Source organism: Anomaloglossus baeobatrachus, chromosome 4 (genome assembly GCF_048569485.1).
Source record: "Anomaloglossus baeobatrachus isolate aAnoBae1 chromosome 4, aAnoBae1.hap1, whole genome shotgun sequence".
Taxonomy (NCBI): Eukaryota; Metazoa; Chordata; class Amphibia; order Anura; family Aromobatidae; genus Anomaloglossus; species Anomaloglossus baeobatrachus.
This window is the reverse complement of record NC_134356.1, coordinates 630,050,631-630,069,026: the sequence shown is the minus strand read 5'-3', so window position 1 is coordinate 630,069,026 and position 18,396 is coordinate 630,050,631. Positions and strand designations below refer to the sequence as shown.

General features: G+C 49.3%; 1 protein-coding gene across 2 annotated transcripts in view; it reads left to right on the top strand.

Annotated features, from left to right (window-relative positions):
- Nucleotides 1-17,958, top strand: part of BAG4 (BAG cochaperone 4) — a 40,640-nt gene extending 22,682 nt beyond the window's left edge. Inside the window, exons 4-5 of one of the 2 annotated variants that reach the window (XM_075346370.1) lie at nt 15,457-15,612; nt 16,720-17,958. In XM_075346370.1, the coding sequence (XP_075202485.1) occupies nt 15,457-15,612; nt 16,720-17,208 (645 nt within the window). In that variant the 3' untranslated portion in view covers nt 17,209-17,958. Of the gene's footprint in view, nt 1-15,453; nt 15,613-16,719 lie in introns of both variants that reach the window. The other variant, XM_075346369.1, reaches the window with a different exon arrangement.
- The last annotated feature ends 438 nt before the right edge of the window (nt 17,959-18,396 follow it).

Sequence of the window (18,396 nt, the reverse complement as noted above, 5' to 3'; positions counted from 1 at the left end):
ACAATCCAAGGGAAAGGAAACATCCTTACCCCAGGCCAAGCCAAACACACCGCATCCTCGGTCGGTGGCAGGCTCTCCCGCTTTTGCGACGCCTGGCTGCCACAGGTAAAAGACCGTTGGGTGAGAGACATTCTGTCTCACGGTTACAGGATAGAGTTCAGCTCTCGTCCTCCGACTCGATTCTTCAGAACATCTCCGCCTCCCGAGCGAGCCGATGCTCTTCTGCAGGCGTTGGACACTCTGAACGCAGAAGGAGTGGTGATCCCTGTTCCTCTTCAGCAACAGGGTCACGGGTTTTACTCCAACCTGTTTGTGGTTCCAAAGAAGGACAGGTCTTTCCGTCCTGTCCTGGACCTAAAACTGCTCAACAAACACGTAAAGACCAGGCGGTTCCGGATGGAATCCCTCCGCTCCGTCATCGCCTCAATGTCCCAAGGAGATTTCCTTGCATCGATCGATATCAAAGATGCTTATCTCCACGTTCCGATTGCTCCAGAGCATCAGCGCTTCCTGCGCTTCGCCATAGGAGACGAACACCTTCAGTTCGTGGCACTGCCGTTCGGCCTGGCGACAGCCCCCCCGGGTTTTCACCAAGGTCATGGCCACAGTAGTCGCGGTCCTCCACTGCCAGGGTCACTCGGTGATCCCTTACTTAGACGATTTGCTGGTCAAGGCTCCCTCCCAAGAAGCATGCCAGCACAGCCTCAACTCTACTCTGGAGACTCTCCAGAGTTTCGGGTGGATCATCAATTTTCCAAAGTCAAATCTGACACCGGCTCAATCGCTGACATATCTTGGCATGGAGTTTCATACCCTCTCAGCGATAGTGAAGCTTCCGCTGAACAAGCAGCGTTCACTACAGACGGGGGTGCAATCTCTCCTTCAAGGTCAGTCACACCCCTTGAGGCGCCTCATGCACTTCCTGGGGAAGATGGTGGCACCAATGGAGGCAGTCCCTTTCGCGCAGTTTCACCTGCGTCCTCTTCAATGGGACATCCTACGCAAATGGGACAGGAAACCGACGTCCCTCGACAGGAACGTCTCCCTCTCTCAGGTTTTCCTACCCCCATCCTAGGCGGTGGTCACGACGGACGCGAGTCTGTCAGGGTGGGGAGCAGTTTTTTCTCCACCACAGGGCTCAGGGTACGTGGACTCAGCGAGAGTCCTCGCTTCAGATCAATGTTCTGGAGATCAGGGCAGTGTATCTGGCTCTAGAAGCGTTCCAGCAGTGGCTGGAAGGCAAGCAGATCCGAATTCAGTCGGACAACTCCACAGCGGTGGCATACATCAACCACCAAGGCGGGACACACAGTCGGCAAGCCTTCCAGGTAGTCCGGCGGATTCTACTGTGGGTGGAAGCCACAGCCTCCACCATATCCGCAGTTCACATCCCGGGCGTAGAAAACTGGGAAGCAGACTTTCTCAGTCGCCAGGGCATGGACGCAGGGGAATGGTCCCTTCACCCGGACGTGTTTCAGGAGATATGTTGCCGCTGAGGCATGCCGGACGTCGACCTAATGGCGTCCCGGCACAACAACAAGGTACCGACGTTCATGGCACGGTCTCAAGATCCCAGAGCTCTGGCGGCAGACGCCTTAGTTCAGGATTGGTCGCAGTTTCAGCTCCCTTATGTGTTTCCTCCTCTGGCACTGTTGCCCAGAGTGTTACGCAAGATCAGGGCCGACTGCCGCCGCGTCATCCTCGTCGCTCCAGACTGGCCGAGGAGGTCGTGGTACCCGGATCTGTGGCATCTCACGGTCGGCCAACCGTGGGCACTACCAGACCGACCAGACTTGTTGTCTCAAGGGCCGTTTTTCCATCTGAATTCTGCGGCCCTCAACCTGACGGTGTGGCCATTGAGTCCTGGATCCTAGCGTCTTCAGGATTATCTCAAGAGGTCATTGCCACTATGAGACAGGCTAGGAAACCAACGTCCGCCAAGATCTACCACAGGACGTGGAAAATTTTCCTGTCGTGGTGCTCTGCTCAGGGTTTTTATCCCTGGCCATTTGCCTTGCCCACTTTTCTGTCCTTCCTTCAATCTGGACTGGAAAAGGGTTTGTCGCTCGGCTCCCTTAAGGGACAAGTCTCAGCGCTCTCTGTGTTTTTCCAGAAGCGCCTAGCCAGACTTCCACAGGTACGCACGTTCCTGCAGGGGGTTTGTCACATCGTTCCTCCTTATAAGCGGCCGTTAGATCCCTGGGATCTGAACAGGGTGCTGATGGTTCTTCAGAAACCACCATTCGAGCCAATGAGGGATATTTCTCTCTCACGCCTTTCGCAGAAAGTGGTTTTCCTAGTAGCAGTCACTTCACTTCGGAGAGTGTCTGAGCTAGCAGCGTTGTCGTGCAAAGCCCCTTTCCTGGTGTTTCACCAGGATAAGGTGGTTCTGCGTCCGGTTCCGGAATTTCTCCCTAAGGTGGTATCCCCCTTTCATCTCAATCAGGATATCTCCTTACCCTCTTTTTTGTCCTCATCCAGTTCACCAATGTGAAAAAGATTTGCACTTGTTAGATCTGGTGAGAGCACTCAGACTCTACATTTCTCGTACGGCGCCCCTGCGCCGTTCGGATGCACTCTTTGTCCTTGTCGCTGGCCAGAGTAAAGGGTCACAGGCTTCCAAATCAACCCTGGCTCGGTGGATCAAGGAACCAATTCTCGAAGCTTACCGTTCTGCTGGGCTTCCGGTTCCCTCAGGGCTGAAGGCCCATTCTACCAGAGCCGTGGGTGCGTCCTGGGCTTTGAGGCACCAGGCTACGGCTCAGCAGGTGTGTCAGGCGGCTACCTGGTCGAGCCTGCACACTTTCACGAAACACTATCAGGTGCATACCTATGCTTCGGCGGATGCCAGCCTAGGTAGAAAAGTCCTTCAGGCGGCGGTTGCCCACCTGTAGGAAGGGGCCGTTTTACGGCTCTATTACGAGGTATTATTTTACCCACCCAGGGACTGCTTTTGGACGTCCCAATTGTCTGGGTCTCCCAATGGAGCGACAAAGAAGAAGGGAATTTTGTTTACTTACCGTAAATTCCTTTTCTTCTAGCTCCAATTGGGAGACCCAGCACCCGCCCCTGTTTTTTTGTGTACACATGTTGTTCATGTTGAATGGTTTCAGTTCTCCGATATTCCTTCGGATTGAATTTACTTTAAACCAGTTTATAATTTTCTCCTCCTTCTTGCTTTTGCACCAAAACTGAGGAGCCCGTGGGAGCACGGGGGGTGTATAGGCAGAAGGGGAGGGGCTTTACACTTTTAGTGTAATACTTTGTGCGGCCTCCGGAGGCATAGCCTATACACCCAATTGTCTGGGTCTCCCAATTGGAGCTAGAAGAAAAGGAATTTACGGTAAGTAAACAAAATTCCCTTCTTTTTTCCTTTCCTACTTTTTTTTTCCTTTCCTACTTTTTTTTTTTTCCTTTTCTTTCTCTTTTTTTTCCTTTTTTCTGTTCCCCTTTTTTTTTTTTTTTTTTTTTTTTTCCTTTCCTACTTTTCCCTTTTCTTTTCCCTTTTCATACTTTTCCCTTTTCTTTTCCTTTCATCTCCCTCTTTTTCCTTTCCTTTCCCTCTTTTTCCTTTCCCTTCTTTCCCTTGGTTTGGTGACACTCACTGCAAGGTATAAATGACACATTGTTTATTTGCGGGTCCACACTATTTAGACCCTTTTCAGATGGCTGTATTTAATAGTCCTACAGACTGTAATGCATGGACAGCGCGTACTTTCCACGCAATCCCGGCCTCTGAGGCACACCTGAAGATCAGGACACCCGGGCTCAGTCCGCACACTGTGGCCACAATCTACGGACTGTAAAATACATCCATTAGAACTTGGCCTTAATCTTTATTCACTTAACCACATTATTTTGTCATACATTTTCAAAAACAGAAGCCGCAGCGTTTGATCGCTTCCTACATGTGGTGCCAAATTTGTACAGTTTGTGTTTTGGGTTGTTTTTTTTTTTTGTAACACCTCCACCCCCGAGTCTGTTTTCACCTTTATGACCCGACCATTTTTATGAGTTTTATAAGGTAATAATTCTGGAACGCTTCAACGGATCCCGGTGATTCTGACATTTTTTATTTTTATTTTTCGTGACATATTGTATTTCATGATAGTGGTAAATTTAAGACAACATTTTTTCCATTTGTCAGAATATCAGAAATTTGGTGAAAATTTTAAAATGTTGCAATTTTCAAACCTTGAATTTTTTTATGCCCTTAAACCAGATAATTATAGAACACAAAATAGTTACTAAATAACATTTCCCACATGTCTACTTTTACATCAGCGCAATTTTTGAAATATATTGTTTTTTTGTTAGAAGGGTTCAAAGTTCATCAGCAATTTTTCATTTTTTTTTCCAACAAACTGTACAAAACCATTTTTTTTAGGAACCACATCACATTTGAAGTGACTTTGAGAGGCCCACATAACAGAAAATACCCAAAAGTGACACCATTCTAAAAACTGCACCCCTCAAACAGCTGAAAACAACATCTGAGAAGTTAATTAACCCTTCAGGTGCTTCACATTAACTAAAGCATTGTGGAAGAAAAAAATGAAGATTTTACTTTTTTCCTACAAAAATTGTATTTTAGACCCAAATTTTGCATTTTCACAAGGGTAATAAGAGAAATAGACCCCAAAATTTGTTGTGCAATTTTTCCTTAGTACGCTGATACCTCACAAGTGGGGAAGGAGCACTATTTGATATTTGAAATGCAAAACTAGTTGGAATTGTTAGCGGACGCCATGTTGCGTTTGGAAACTACCTTTTGTACCTTAACAATGGAGCTCCCCCACAAGTGACCTCATTTTGAAAACTAGACCCCTCAAGGAACTTATCTACATGTGTGGTGAGCACCTTGAACCCCCAAATGCTTCACAGAATGTTACATTTAACTGTGAAAAACTATTTATTTCCCTCAAAAATGTTGCTTGAGGCCCAAAATATTTCATTTTCCACAAAGCTTGTAAGAGAAAATGGACCCCAAAACTTGCTGTGCAATTTCTCCTGAGTACATCAATACCCCATAACGTGATGGGAAACTAATATTTGGACACACTACAGAGCTCAAAAAGGAAGGAGTGACATTTTGGAACGCAGACTTTGATGGAATGATTTAGGGGTGCCATGATGCATTTGCAGAGCCCTTGAGCTGCCAAAATAGTAGTAATCCCCACAAAGTGACTCTATATTGGTATTGATAGTGTTTTTAGGCATGTGAACTTTACAATGTAGTGGTGTATGTGAATGGTGTAGAGTCCTTCGGGTTGATAGATGTGAGTTGTGTAGAAATAAATTTACTATGTATTATTATTATTATTAGTGCATGGATGTGTAGTAGACTTTGTCTAGATTTTTGGGGCAGGTGTCACATTTCCAAGTGGTGTCTTGTCGTATCCCCTTCTGTAGGACGTTCGGCACTTTTTTTTGCAACCTTGCTGTCTTTGCTGTTTGAGGGACCTCACCTGGGAAATGTTGCCCTAGTACTATATGGGCACCTTCAGCTACAGAGGTACTGGGGCCCACTCCTTCCTGATTTACAAATTCTAGGGTCTTTATCATTACCCCCTGGAACTGAAGGAAGGTTCCAGTCTGGCCTGCACACTGTTTACACTGCCATCTGTACAATATGCACGGCCAGCTTCTTGTACCACACCTTAGCTTTTCGCATGGAGGACTTGATCAGAGAGATTAACTTCCCACATGTTTTTATTGTTCCCCAGGACTGCGCACTGGTACCTCGCACAGTGGTGGAGGTGCTGCCATCACCATGAATTTTGGTCAAGAAAAGGATATCCCTGTTGTCCTTCAGCTTGACCACCAGCTTGTTGACGTTACATTGGGCTCTGGTCTTGCCCTTTCGGAGAAGCTGCCCACTTAATGTCTTAGTGAGGCCTCTCTGGTTTTTCTTTGTCGCTCCATTGGGAGACCCAGACAATTGGGTGTATAGCTTCTGCCTCCGGAGACCACACAAAGTATTACACTTAAAAGTGTAACCCCTCCCCTCTGCTTATACACCCCCCCGTGCATCACGGGCTCCTCAGTTTTTATGCTTTGTGTTGAAGGAGGCGCACATGCACGCAAGCTCCACAATTTAGTCAGCAGCAGCTGCTGACTATATCGGATGGAAGAAAAGAGGGCCCATAACAGGGCCCCCGGCATGCTCCCTTCTCACCCCACTCTGGTCGGCGGTGCTGTTAAGGTTAAGGTACCCATTGCGGGTACAAAGGCTGGAGCCACATGCTGTTTTCCTTCCCCATCCCTTAGGGGCTCTGGGTGAAGTGGGATCCTAACCGGTCACCAGGCACTGGGACCGGGCTCCCTCCGCAGCCCCTGGGGGAATCTGCTGGACAGGAGACCGGGTATCGTCCGGGACAGGCCCTGCTCCTCTGAGGTACTCTGTGTCCCCTTGGGGACGGCGCATAGAGCGCCTGTGTAACGGACGCTGCAGCAGCTGCTGGGTGTGTTTGTGCGCCGGGACTACCGCGCTGACCGCGCTTGTTTGCCGGCCGCGCTTATAACTTTAGTCCCCGGCTTTTGCGGCCTAGTACCGCATACTCCCGCCCCCGGGCCTGCCAGTCAGGGGTAAGGGCGGGACGCTGCACTGGACGTCAGCGCTGATGGCTGGAGCATACTTAGTATCCTCCTCCCCCCTCACTGAGCACCGTGGGGCACCAGATTCCCGCACTTTCTGAGGCACGCCCACGGCTCCCTCCTCCTCTCAGAACGCTGGCAGCCATTCCTATCAGCACTTCTGACGCTGGAGAACTTCAGAGACGAGCTCCACAGCTCTGGGAGGCCCAGGCAGGGAATCTGGTGGTCACACAACCGCTGAGGGCGGTCGGTAAGCCGCATCTGTTACTAGGTGCTGGCCCCCCTGGGTGCCAAAGTGTATATTTATATGCTTATATTGTATACATTTACTCTGTACGGCCGCACTATTGCTTTGGCTACATACCCTCTCTGATTGCTCTAAGAGGAGACAACAGCATGTCGTCCGCAAAAAGCAAGGGTGCCAAGGCACAGGCTTACTTTGCAACCTGTACCTCATGTGCGGCTATGCTACCTGCAGGTTCCACCTACCCTCATTGTGTGCAATGCTCGGCCCCTGTGACACTCACTCAGCCGGAGCCTCTGCCACTAGTGGGACCCTCGGCCCAGGTGGAACCTCCGGCCCCCACTGTACAGGTGGCAGGGACAGAGTTTGCAGTATTCGCTGACAAACTTTCTGAGTCTATGGATAAATGGTCTGCTAAGATACTAGAACAGACCTGGGCAAGGGGCGGCCCGCGGGCCACATCCGGCCCGCCTGCCCTCTGTGACCGGCCCGCCCGTCTTCAGCCGGTGCAGTGGAGCCGGGCTGCAGCGTGCCGAGCAAGGAGAGATCCTGTGCAGGTCCGCACAGTCAGTGCAGGCAGCGGAACGCAGGAGTCTTTCCTCTGTTCCCTGCCGGCACTAATTGTCAGTGACACGCGCGCGCTCTGACGTTGTCAGTACTGCGCTGCGTGTGTCATTTCAAAAGTTCCCGCCGGGCAGGAGAAGAAGCAGCACAGCAGACGGAATAATTCATACTGCACTGTAGGACCTGCGATGATGTCACGCCCATGTGACTGTGTGGGAGGAGACACAGGATGCCGGGCAGAAAGCAAGACATGCTGAATGCTGAAGATGTGGACACATGATGACTGGTAATGAGAAAAGAGGGGACATGAGGGGGAGGGGGCTGCAGGGTGAGTGCATATGTGGGAACATGGAGCTGCAGGGTGAGTGGCATATGTGGGAACATGGAGCTGCAGGGTGAGTGCATATGTGGGAACATGGAGCTGCAGGGTGAGTGGCATATGTGGGAACATGGAGCTGCAGGGTGAGTGGCATATGTGGGAACATGGAGCTGCAGGGTGAGTGCATATGTGGGAACATGGAGCTGCAGGGTGAGTGGCATATGTGGGAACATGGAGCTGCAGGGTGAGTGGCATATGTGGGAACATGGAGCTGCAGGGTGAGTGGCATATGTGGGAACATGGAGCTGCAGGGTGAGTGCATATGTGGGAACATGGAGCTGCAGGGTGAGAGGCATATGTGGGAACATGGAGCTGCAGGGTGAGTGGCATATGTGGGAACATGGAGCTGCAGGGTGAGAGGCATATGTGGGAACATGGAGCTGCAGGGTGAGTGCATATGTGGGAAGATGGAGTTGCAGGGTGAGTGGCATATGACGGCTGCAGACTGACAGAAGGATGTGAAGGGGTGCAGAGTGTTTGAGAGGGGTAAGTTGGGGTACAGGCAGGGTGAAATATGTGGGCAGGGTGTGTGACATATGGGGGTGTAGTGTGTGTGATATGGGGGTGCAGGCTGTATGGGGAGCAGGGTGTGTGACATATGGGGGTGTAGTATAATACAGGTGTACTATATGGAGGTGTAGTATATTACAGGTGTGCTATATGGAGGTGTAGTATACTACAGGTGTGCTATATAGGGGGGTATATTACAGGTGTATATAGGGGTGTAGTGATGTAGTATATTACAGGTGTGCTATATGGAGGTGTAGTATATTACAGGCGTGCTATATGGAGGTGTACTATATTACAGGTGTATATAGGGGTGTAGTGATGTAGTATATTACAGGTGTAGTATATAGGGGTGTAATGATGTAGTATATCGGAGGTGTATTATATAGTGGTGTAGTATAATACAGGTGTATATGGGGGTGTAGTATATTACAGGTATATGGAGGGAGTGTAGTATAATACAGGTGTATATGGGGAGTGTAGTATAATACAGGTGTAGTATATAGGGGTGTAGTGGTGTAGTTTATTACAGGTGTAGTATATGGAGGGGGTGTAGTGATGTAATATATTGGGTAGAACTGAGGTAATTATATTAGTCCGGCCCTCTAAACCAATCCCAATTTCTCATGCGGCCCCATGGGAAAATTAATTGCCCACCCCTGTACTAGAAGCTTTGCAGTCCAGACCTGTAACACAGGCCCCAGGCACTGTTGAATCATTGCCCTCAGACCCCCCTCGGTCGGCGCAGCAAAGTGCTCCTGGGGCGACTCATAGGTCCCACGGTGAGGATTCCGACACGGACCGCAGTCCCAGACCGGCTAAGCGGGCTCGCTGGGAGCTTCCCTCGACTTCATCACACTGTTCAGGGTCTCAGCATGAGGACTCTCTGGAGGATGAAGCGGAGGTGGCAGATCAGGGCTCTGATTCTGACGCCGCTCTCAACCTTGATACACCTGAAGGGGACGCCATAGTAAACGACCTTATAACGTCCATCAATCAGGTGTTGGATCTTTCTCCTCCAGCTCCTCTGATTGAGGAGTCAGCTTCTCAGCAGGAGAAATTCCATTTTAGGTTTCCCAAACGTACACGGAGTGCGTTTCTTGATCACTCCGACTTCAGAGATACAGTCCAGAAACACCAAGCTTTTCCAGATAAGCGCTTTACTAAGCGCCTTAATGACACACGTTATCCCTTCCCCCCTGACGTAGTCAAGGGTTGGGCTCAGTGTCCCAAGGTGGATCCTCCAGTCTCTAGACTGGCGGCTAGATCCATAGTTGCAGTGGCAGATGGTGCATCACTCAAGGATGCCACTGACAGGCAGATAGAGCTCCTGATGAAATCCATCTATGAAGCTATCGGCGCGTCCTTTGCTCCGGCATTCGCAGCCGTATGGGCACTCCAAGCTATCTCAGCTTGTCAAGTCTGAGATTAATGCAGTCACACGTGCCTCTACTCCGCAGGTTGTGTCCTTAACCTGTCAGGCGTCGGCGTTTGCGTCCTACGCCATGAATGCTGTCCTGGACTCTGCGAGCCGTACGGCGGTAGCATCCGCCAATTCGGTGGCAGTCCGCAGGGCCATGTGGCTACGTGAATGGAAGGCAGACTCTGCTTCCAAAAAGTTCTTAACCGGTTTGCCATTTTCTGGCGACCGCCTGTTTGGCGAGCAATTGGATGAAATCATTAAACAATCCAAGGGAAAGGACTCGTCCTTACCCCAGTCCAAACCAAACAGACCTCAACAACGGAAGGTACAATCGAGGTTTCGGTCCTTTCGGCCCTCAGCCAGGTCTCAATTCTCCTCGTCCAACAGGCCACAGAAGGGTCAGAGGAACGCTGATTCATGGCGGTCTAAGTCACGTCCTAAAAAGACCGCCGGAGGAACCGCTCCCAAAGCGGCCTCCTCATGACTTTCGGCCTCCCCAAACCGCATCCTCGGTCGGTGGCAGGCTCTCCCGCTTTTGCGACGCCTGGTTGCCACATGTCCAAGACCGATGGGTGAGAGACATTCTGTCTCACGGTTACAGGATAGAGTTCCGCTCTCGTCCTCCGACTCGTTTCTTCAGAACATCTCTGCCCCCCGAGCGAGCCGATGCTCTTCTTCAGGCGGTGAGCACTCTGAAGGCAGAAGGAGTGGTGATCCCTGTTCCCCTTCAGCAATGGGGTCACGGTTTTTACTCCAACTTGTTTGTGGTGCCAAAAAAGGACGGATCTTTCCGTCCCGTTCTGGACCTCAAACTGCTCAACAGACACGTGAAAACCAGGCGGTTCCGGATGGAATCTCTCCGCTCCGTCATCGCCTCGATGTCCCAAGGAGACTTCCTAGCATCAATCGACATCAGGGATGCTTATCTCCACGTGCCGATTGCACCAGAGCATCAGCGCTTCCTGCGTTTCGCCATCGGGGACGAACACCTTCAGTTCGTGGCACTGCCTTTCGGCCTGGCGACAGCCCCACGGGCCTTCACCAAGGTCATGGCAACAGTGGTAGCAGTCCTACACTCTCAGGGACACTCGGTGATCCCTTACTTAGACGATCTCCTTGTCAAGGCCCCCTCTCGGGTGACATGCCAACACAGCCTGAACATTGCTCTGGAGACTCTCCAGAGATTCGGGTGGATCATCAATTTCCCAAAGTCAAAATTGACACCGACCCAATCGCTGACATATCTCGGGATGGAGTTTCATACTCTCTCAGCGATAGTGAAACTTCCGCTGGACAAACAGCGTTCACTACGGACAGGGGTGCAATCTCTCCTTCGAGTTCAGTCGCACCCCTTGAGGCGCCTCATGCACTTCCTAGGGAAGATGGTGGCAGCAATGGAGGCAGTTCCATTTGCGCAGTTTCATCTGCGTCCACTTCAATGGGACATTCTCCGCAAATGGGACAGGAAGTCGACGTCCCTCGACAGGAACGTCTCCCTTTCTCGGGCAGCCAAGGCCTCCCTTCAGTGGTGGCTTCTTCCCACTTCTTTGTCGAAGGGGAAATCATTCCTGCCCCCATCCTGGGCTGTGGTCACGACGGACGCGAGTCTGTCAGGGTGGGGAGCGGTCTTCCTCCACCACAGGGCTCAGGGTACCTGGACTCAGCCAGAGTCCTCCCTTCAGATCAATGTTCTGGAGATAAGGGCAGTGTATCTAGCCCTAAAGGCGTTCCAGCCGTGGCTGGAAGGCAGGCAGATCCGAATTCAGTCGGACAACGCCACGGCGGTGGCATACATCAACCACCAAGGCGGCACACGCAGTCGGCAAGCCTTCCAGGAAGTTCGGCGGATTCTGCTGTGGGTGGAAGCCACAGCCTCCACCATCTCCGCAGTTCACATCCCGGGCGTAGAAAACTGGGAAGCAGACTTTCTCAGTCGCCAGGGCATGGACGCAGGGGAATGGTCTCTTCACCCAGACGTGTTTCAAGAGATCTGTTGCCGCTGGGGGAAGCCGGACGTCGACCTAATGGCGTCCCGGCACAACAACAAGGTCCCGGCATTCATGGCACGGTCTCAAGATCACAGAGCTCTGGCGGCAGACGCATTAGTTCAGGATTGGTCGCAGTTTCGACTGCCTTATGTATTTCCTCCTCTGGCACTGCTGCCCAGAGTATTACGCAACATCAGGTCCGACTGCCGCCGCGCCATCCTCATCGCCCCAGACTGGCCGAGGAGGTCGTGGTACCCGGATCTGTGGCATCTCACGGTGGGTCAACCGTGGGCACTACCAGACCGTCCAGACTTACTGTCTCAAGGGCCATTTTTCCATCTGAATTCTGCGGCCCTCAACCTGACTGTGTGGCCATTGAGTCCTGGATCCTAGCATCTTCAGGGTTATCTCAAGAGGTCATTGCCACTATGAGACAGGCCAGGAAACCAACGTCCGCCAAGATCTACCACAGGACGTGGAGGATCTTCTTATCCTGGTGCTCTGATCAGGGTTTTACTCCCTGGCCATTTGCCTTGCCCACTTTTCTGTCCTTCCTTCAATCCGGGATGGAAAAGGGTTTGTCTCTCGGCTCTCTTAAGGGACAAGTCTCGGCGCTCTCTGTGTTTTTTCAAAAGCGTCTAGCCAGGCTTCCGCAGGTACGCACGTTCCTGCAGGGGGTTTGCCACATAGTCCCTCCTTACAAGCGTCCGCTAGAACCCTGGGATCTGAACAGGGTGCTAACGGCTCTTCAGAAACCACCTTTCGAGCCAATGAGAGATATTTCTCTTTCACGCCTTTCGCAGAAGGTGGTCTTCCTAGTGGCAGTCACATCTCTTCGGAGAGTGTCTGAGCTAGCTGCACTGTCATGCAAAGCCCCCTTCCTGGTGTTTCACCAGGACAAGGTGGTTCTGCGTCCGGTTCCGGAATTTCTCCCTAAGGTGGTATCCCCTTTTCATCTGAATCAGGATATCTCCTTACCTTCTTTTTGCCCTCATCCAGTTCACCAATGTGAAAAGGATTTGCACTTGTTAGATCTTGTGAGAGCACTTAGACTCTACATTTCTCGTACGGCGCCCCTGCGCCGCTCGGATGCGCTCTTTGTCCTTGTCGCTGGCCAGCGTAAAGGGTCGCAGGCTTCCAAGTCAACCTTGGCTCGGTGGATCAAGGAACCAATTCTTGAAGCCTACCGTTCATCTGGGCTTCCGGTTCCTTCAGGGCTGAAAGCCCATTCTACCAGAGCCGTGGGTGCGTCCTGGGCTTTGCGGCACCAGGCTACGGCTCAGCAGGTGTGTCAGGCAGCTACCTGGTCGAGTCTGCACACTTTCACGAAACACTATCAGGTGCATACCTATGCTTCGGCAGATGCCAGCCTAGGTAGGCGAGTCCTTCAGGCGGCGGTTGCCCACCTGTAGGAAGGGGCCGTTTTACGGCTCTATTACCGAGGTATTCTTTTACCCACCCAGGGACTGCTTTTGGACGTCCCAATTGTCTGGGTCTCCCAATGGAGCGACAAAGAAGAAGGGAATTTTGTTTACTTACCGTAAATTCCTTTTCTTCTAGCTCCAATTGGGAGACCCAGCACCCGCCCCTGTTCCCTTCGGGCTGTTGTTCTTTTGTGTACACATGTTGTTCATGTTGAATTGTTCTGGGTTCATGGTTTTCAGTTCTCTGAACATCCTTCGGATTGAATTTACCTTAGACCAATTATAAGTTTCCTCCTTCCTGCTTTTGCACCAAAACTGAGGAGCCCGTGATGCACGGGGGGGTGTATAGGCAGAGGGGAGGGGTTACACTTTTAAGTGTAATACTTTGTGTGGCCTCCGGAGGCAGAAGCTATACACCCAATTGTCTGGGTCTCCCAATTGGAGCTAGAAGAAAAGGAATTTACGGTAAGTAAACAAAATTCCCTTCTTCCGCACGGTACCACAAGCTGCGGAAGCTCTGGCGGAGAGGATACAGTGGGATGATGGGGTAGTAGTTATCTACGTACAGATGGTAACCCTGATCCTGCAGTGGGTGCACTAAATCCCACACAAGTTTCCCACTCACTCCCAGGACAGGTGGGCAGTCAGGAGGTTGGACCTGGGTGTCCTTCCCTTTTATAAACCCTAAATTTGAGGGTGTACCCTGAGGTACTCGTGCACAGCCGTTAGAGTTTAATTCCATGTCTTGCCCTCTTACGGGGCAGGTACTGCCGGAATTTGAGCCCCCTTTTGAAGTGGATGAGGGACTCGTCCACACAGATGTCCCTTTGGGGAATATAGACTTCAGCAAACTTGTTGCTGAAATGATCGATGACTGGAGTGTTATGGGTGTGTTATTTAAAATATCAGCACTCCAATGTTGCCAAAGTTATGGCTTCTTCACTATAACCCCATGTGAAGAACAAGGCCCCAAAACTGAACCTACGGGAGTCCAATTAGCAAATGAAGTGCGGTTTTGGGCAAAAAAAAATTGGTTGTGCATACAAATTTTGTTTTGGCCACCATACGATTTACAAAATCCTCAGAGAAAAAGACTTTGAAGAAGTCAATTTTTGTGAAGCGGGTAGTGTCAAATTGGATTCCTTATTGGGCCACAAAATCAGTAATCTGGGGTCCTAATATTCGGGGGGTGAGGTCCATAAGTAGTCACTAATGCTTGGATGGTGGTTCATTTGGTGTCCTAGGGCATCTCCTTGGGGGTTCGTTATCGCTGGGGGAAGAAGAGGAAAAATAAAGAGAGGTGGGATCCTCTCCTTACTAGCAGTGTCGAAGGCAAGGATGGCGTATGACTCCTCGACCAAATACAGTCTTCCTGATGAGCGAGTTATTTTATTTTTTTATTTGTGTGTAAAATAACCAAATTTTTGTTTGTGTGCGTATGTTATTTTTGGTGTAAACGTTTATGTATTAAAATAGAGACAGAGGGGGGAAAAAAGAATAGAAGAAAATGATGTAGAAAGAAAAATATAACAAAATTAAAAGGAGAATATAAAAATTTGGTAAAATTAATACGAAATGAAGGACAGTAATATCAATTACAGAGCGAGCACAACAAACTACACTGAGCAACTACAAGCTACACTACAAACCTGAAATTACAGTTATTAAATGGATATCAGTGAAGAAAAAAAATAAGTTACTCAGTGCTCACAACTATCTGACATTAATCTTGACTATATTCAGTAACAAAAAATACGGTAGTAAACACCGATTACTGCAGTATGTTTTTACTGTCTCTAATCTCGCCCTACCAACTAATACTAAAATATTGTTTTTATTTGATCATTTTATTTTTTTTTTTTTTTGGAAACCAATAACTGGATACCGATCAATGTTCAATGGCTGCAGGTAATGGATGAGGTGCAAAAGAAGGGGGGGGGGAGACGCACAGGAAGTAAAAAAAAAAAAAAGTCCTGGCCAAAAGTGAGCATGGACGCCAATCAGTGATGTATGTGGGTCACTGACCAGTGGCTTGGTGGCTGTAGGGATCAAGCCCAGACAAAGCGCTATCAAGTACTAATCAGTGCTCAACGACCAAAGGAGGGGAAGGGGTTTAGGGAGAAAGGGTGAAGGGAGCGTAGAGGGATTAGGGTGGACTGAAAAAGAGTAAAGGATAGGAACAAGTTAGGTGGAGGAAAAAAAAAAAGATCTATCATCACCGTCAGTCATGGACAACCCAAGTGGATGTGTACCACTGTTTTACAAAGCATGAGGTGCTGCCTTGTAGCCGACAAGTTACTCTGACCTGTATTGTATATGTGTCACAGCAGGGTCCTAGAGAAGACAGCTGGAATATGTACGGACCACCTAACCCCTACCAGTGGCACTCTGCACCGCCGCCCAACCCGAACGACACGCATTATATAACTGCAGGGAGATCACCCTGGCCCGGAGGAGATGTCCAGTCGCCAGTTTATGATGTAAAGGTAGGTCATCCACGTAGACTATAATAATAAGTATAATACAGCCTGAACCTGGCGTGTGTGCAGTGGGCTTAGCTGCTGAGCATGGCAAGAGACGTCTGAAATGTCACTGTGAAATGCCAAATTTATCAAAGTATGGGAACACTTTAATAGGTTTCTGATTGATGACACTGCTGCTGGAATCATTGCTGCTTCATTGTTTGACAGGCTCCCGACACGCTAGGTATGGAGAAGTACCAAGCAAGTGGCGAAAGGGAAGGGAAACAATGTGTCTAAGAAATGGGAAGATGGTGACCCCTGACCAATCCTACTACTGGTCCCTGGGGTCCTTCACCACCCTAGATAGGTTCCGCACCTATGAGCCGAGCCGCATACCTGACCCTAAGTATGCCTAGTGCTGGGCCCTAAATAGAGAACAAATGGAATGAGCTCTTTGTCAACCCCACTAAACACTATAGAAGACACAAGGAGGACACACAGGGGGGAAAATCATGAATTTATCATTAGATGACTCAGGTAGAAGTTCAGCAGAATTTTCAGCAATGATACCACAGAGGAGTACAAGCCACCTGCTAGCACCCAGGGTTTGAAAAAACTGAAAAATATCACTAGCACCAATCCAAGAAAGGAAGGGCTATTTAAGCACCAAGATAATACTGATGACCAGCAGCTGGGTGGAAGGCGAGCTCCTGCTGGGTCCAAAAGGGGGAGCGCTGAGTCCAGCAGGAATGCGATCTATACCAATTAATACTAACAGCAGGTACAATGGAAAGTCAGGGAGCATTCTGTGCAGCCAGACGCTGCGACCTTCTATGGCCAGAAACCACATGACTGTCTGTCAACCATTTCGTGCATTTAGTATTAGGTGCACCTGCTTTCACGGTTCAGTCCCATTCACTTGACTAGTACCGAGTGGTTCTGAGTTGTAATGGCAGACAAAGTCCCAAACAGTGGCTGTCGTGGCTGCCATCAGTGGATTGCTGCGGGCTCATTTCAGTTTTATACTACACTAGCAATGTTATGTTTGCCATAATGCTATGGATGGAGGACACGTAAGATTAACACCTGTCATAACTTTTTTTTTTTTGGTCTCTTCATTCTCCTTTTTAGGATGCGCCTCAAAATCCTGGGTACAACCATCAAAGGCCATTCCCTGGTTACCCCTCAGACATGCCCCAATCATGTCCACCTTCCGAACCGAAGCCAAACCTTCCTCCACCAAACCTTCCTCCGCCAAACCCTCATTACAGCGCTACTCCACAAATGTATAATAGGAAGGAGCCTTCAAATCCAGAATCTGGTCCCAGGCCCAAAGAAGCCAACAATTCCCCAGCTGATTTTTCGAGCAACGCGCATCCGGGAATATTGAAGATCTGCCAGGTCTTGGAAAGGGTGGAGGATCTGGACCAAGAAGTGGACGAGTTTGTGGGGAAAAAGACTGATATGAGTTACCGGTGTTTAGAAGAAATGTTGACCAAGGAATTACTAGAGTTAGATTCGGTAGAAACCGGCGGCTTGGACAGTATTCGGCAAGCACGGAAGGAAGCCGTGAAAAAACTGCAGTCTATTTTGGAAAGGCTTGAGAGGAAGGGGCTGTGATTACAAGGTGGATCTTCAAACCAGCAAATGGCATCAGTCAAAATAAAGGAATTTCGAGAGTTCTTGAGGAACATACGTGGCCATTGTGTTCGTTGATGACCCGAAGAAGCGAAGATCTAACCAAAGGAAGGCGATAATAAACCATCTCCAGAGGTGTTATGTGGATTTTTGAGAAATGAGGGGAAAATAAGGCATCATTTTTTTTTTTGAGAGGGTGATGGGAGAGACTTTGAGGGAAAGTTTCCCACTAGATGAACAAGGCTGACACGTATACAGATGTACCGCCATTTCTGAGTCACCGTGAAGAATGTACAGAAAAGACAATTATTTCCAAAAACTTTTCGATTTAAATAATAATAATTTAAAATAAGTTTTACGTGAAACAGGAGTTTTCCGTGAAGCTTAACGTTTATTTTTTAGTAAACCAAGCCATTTGTGAATAAACAGATTTTAATTATTTGAAGCCATTTCAAGACGTCTGCCGGTGACGGCACGGACTACAGACGTAAAGACCATGACGATATTTCACGTTCATGATCTTTTTGTGTGTTTGGAAAAAACAAACAAAAATAACCGGAACAGCCCTGTGACCTGTATTTCGGCCAGAAATCCTGTCCGACCATTTTCTTCTTTTATTGCTTTGTGGGTGAAAGTTGTGAAAATGCTCATCGGAGCAAAAAAAAATCTTGACTTCTCTTGTGCTTTCTTCAAGAATCCAAATTGTGTTTTTGCAATCAAATTTAAGATGTGTGAGGGAGGGAGGGTGGGAAAGACTGGAGAAAAGCAGAAAGCAAGCGGATGCCAAGAAAGTCCTTTCTGTGGTCTGTTATGGGGGTAGATGGCGACTTTGGCTGTGGTAGAGTACCACGACAAGCAAGTCACAAAAAATCCAACCGGTTCCGAATTTTTGTGATTCACTTGTCATGGTATCAGATTCACCTGAAATACGCTGGGATGTTGAAGTTGCAAATTATGATCTTTGGTCGCACAACCTGGCAACAGACATGACCTATTTACAGTCGGATCAAGACAACACTCTGTTATTTAAAGGGGTTGTCCACTACTTTTACATTGATGGCCTAGCCTCATGACATCAATGTCAGATCGGCCTGGGTCCGACATCCCTTCACCCCAGCTGACCAGCTATTCTTGGTGCTGGCGGTGGCATCAGGCAGCCGGAAGTGCTCA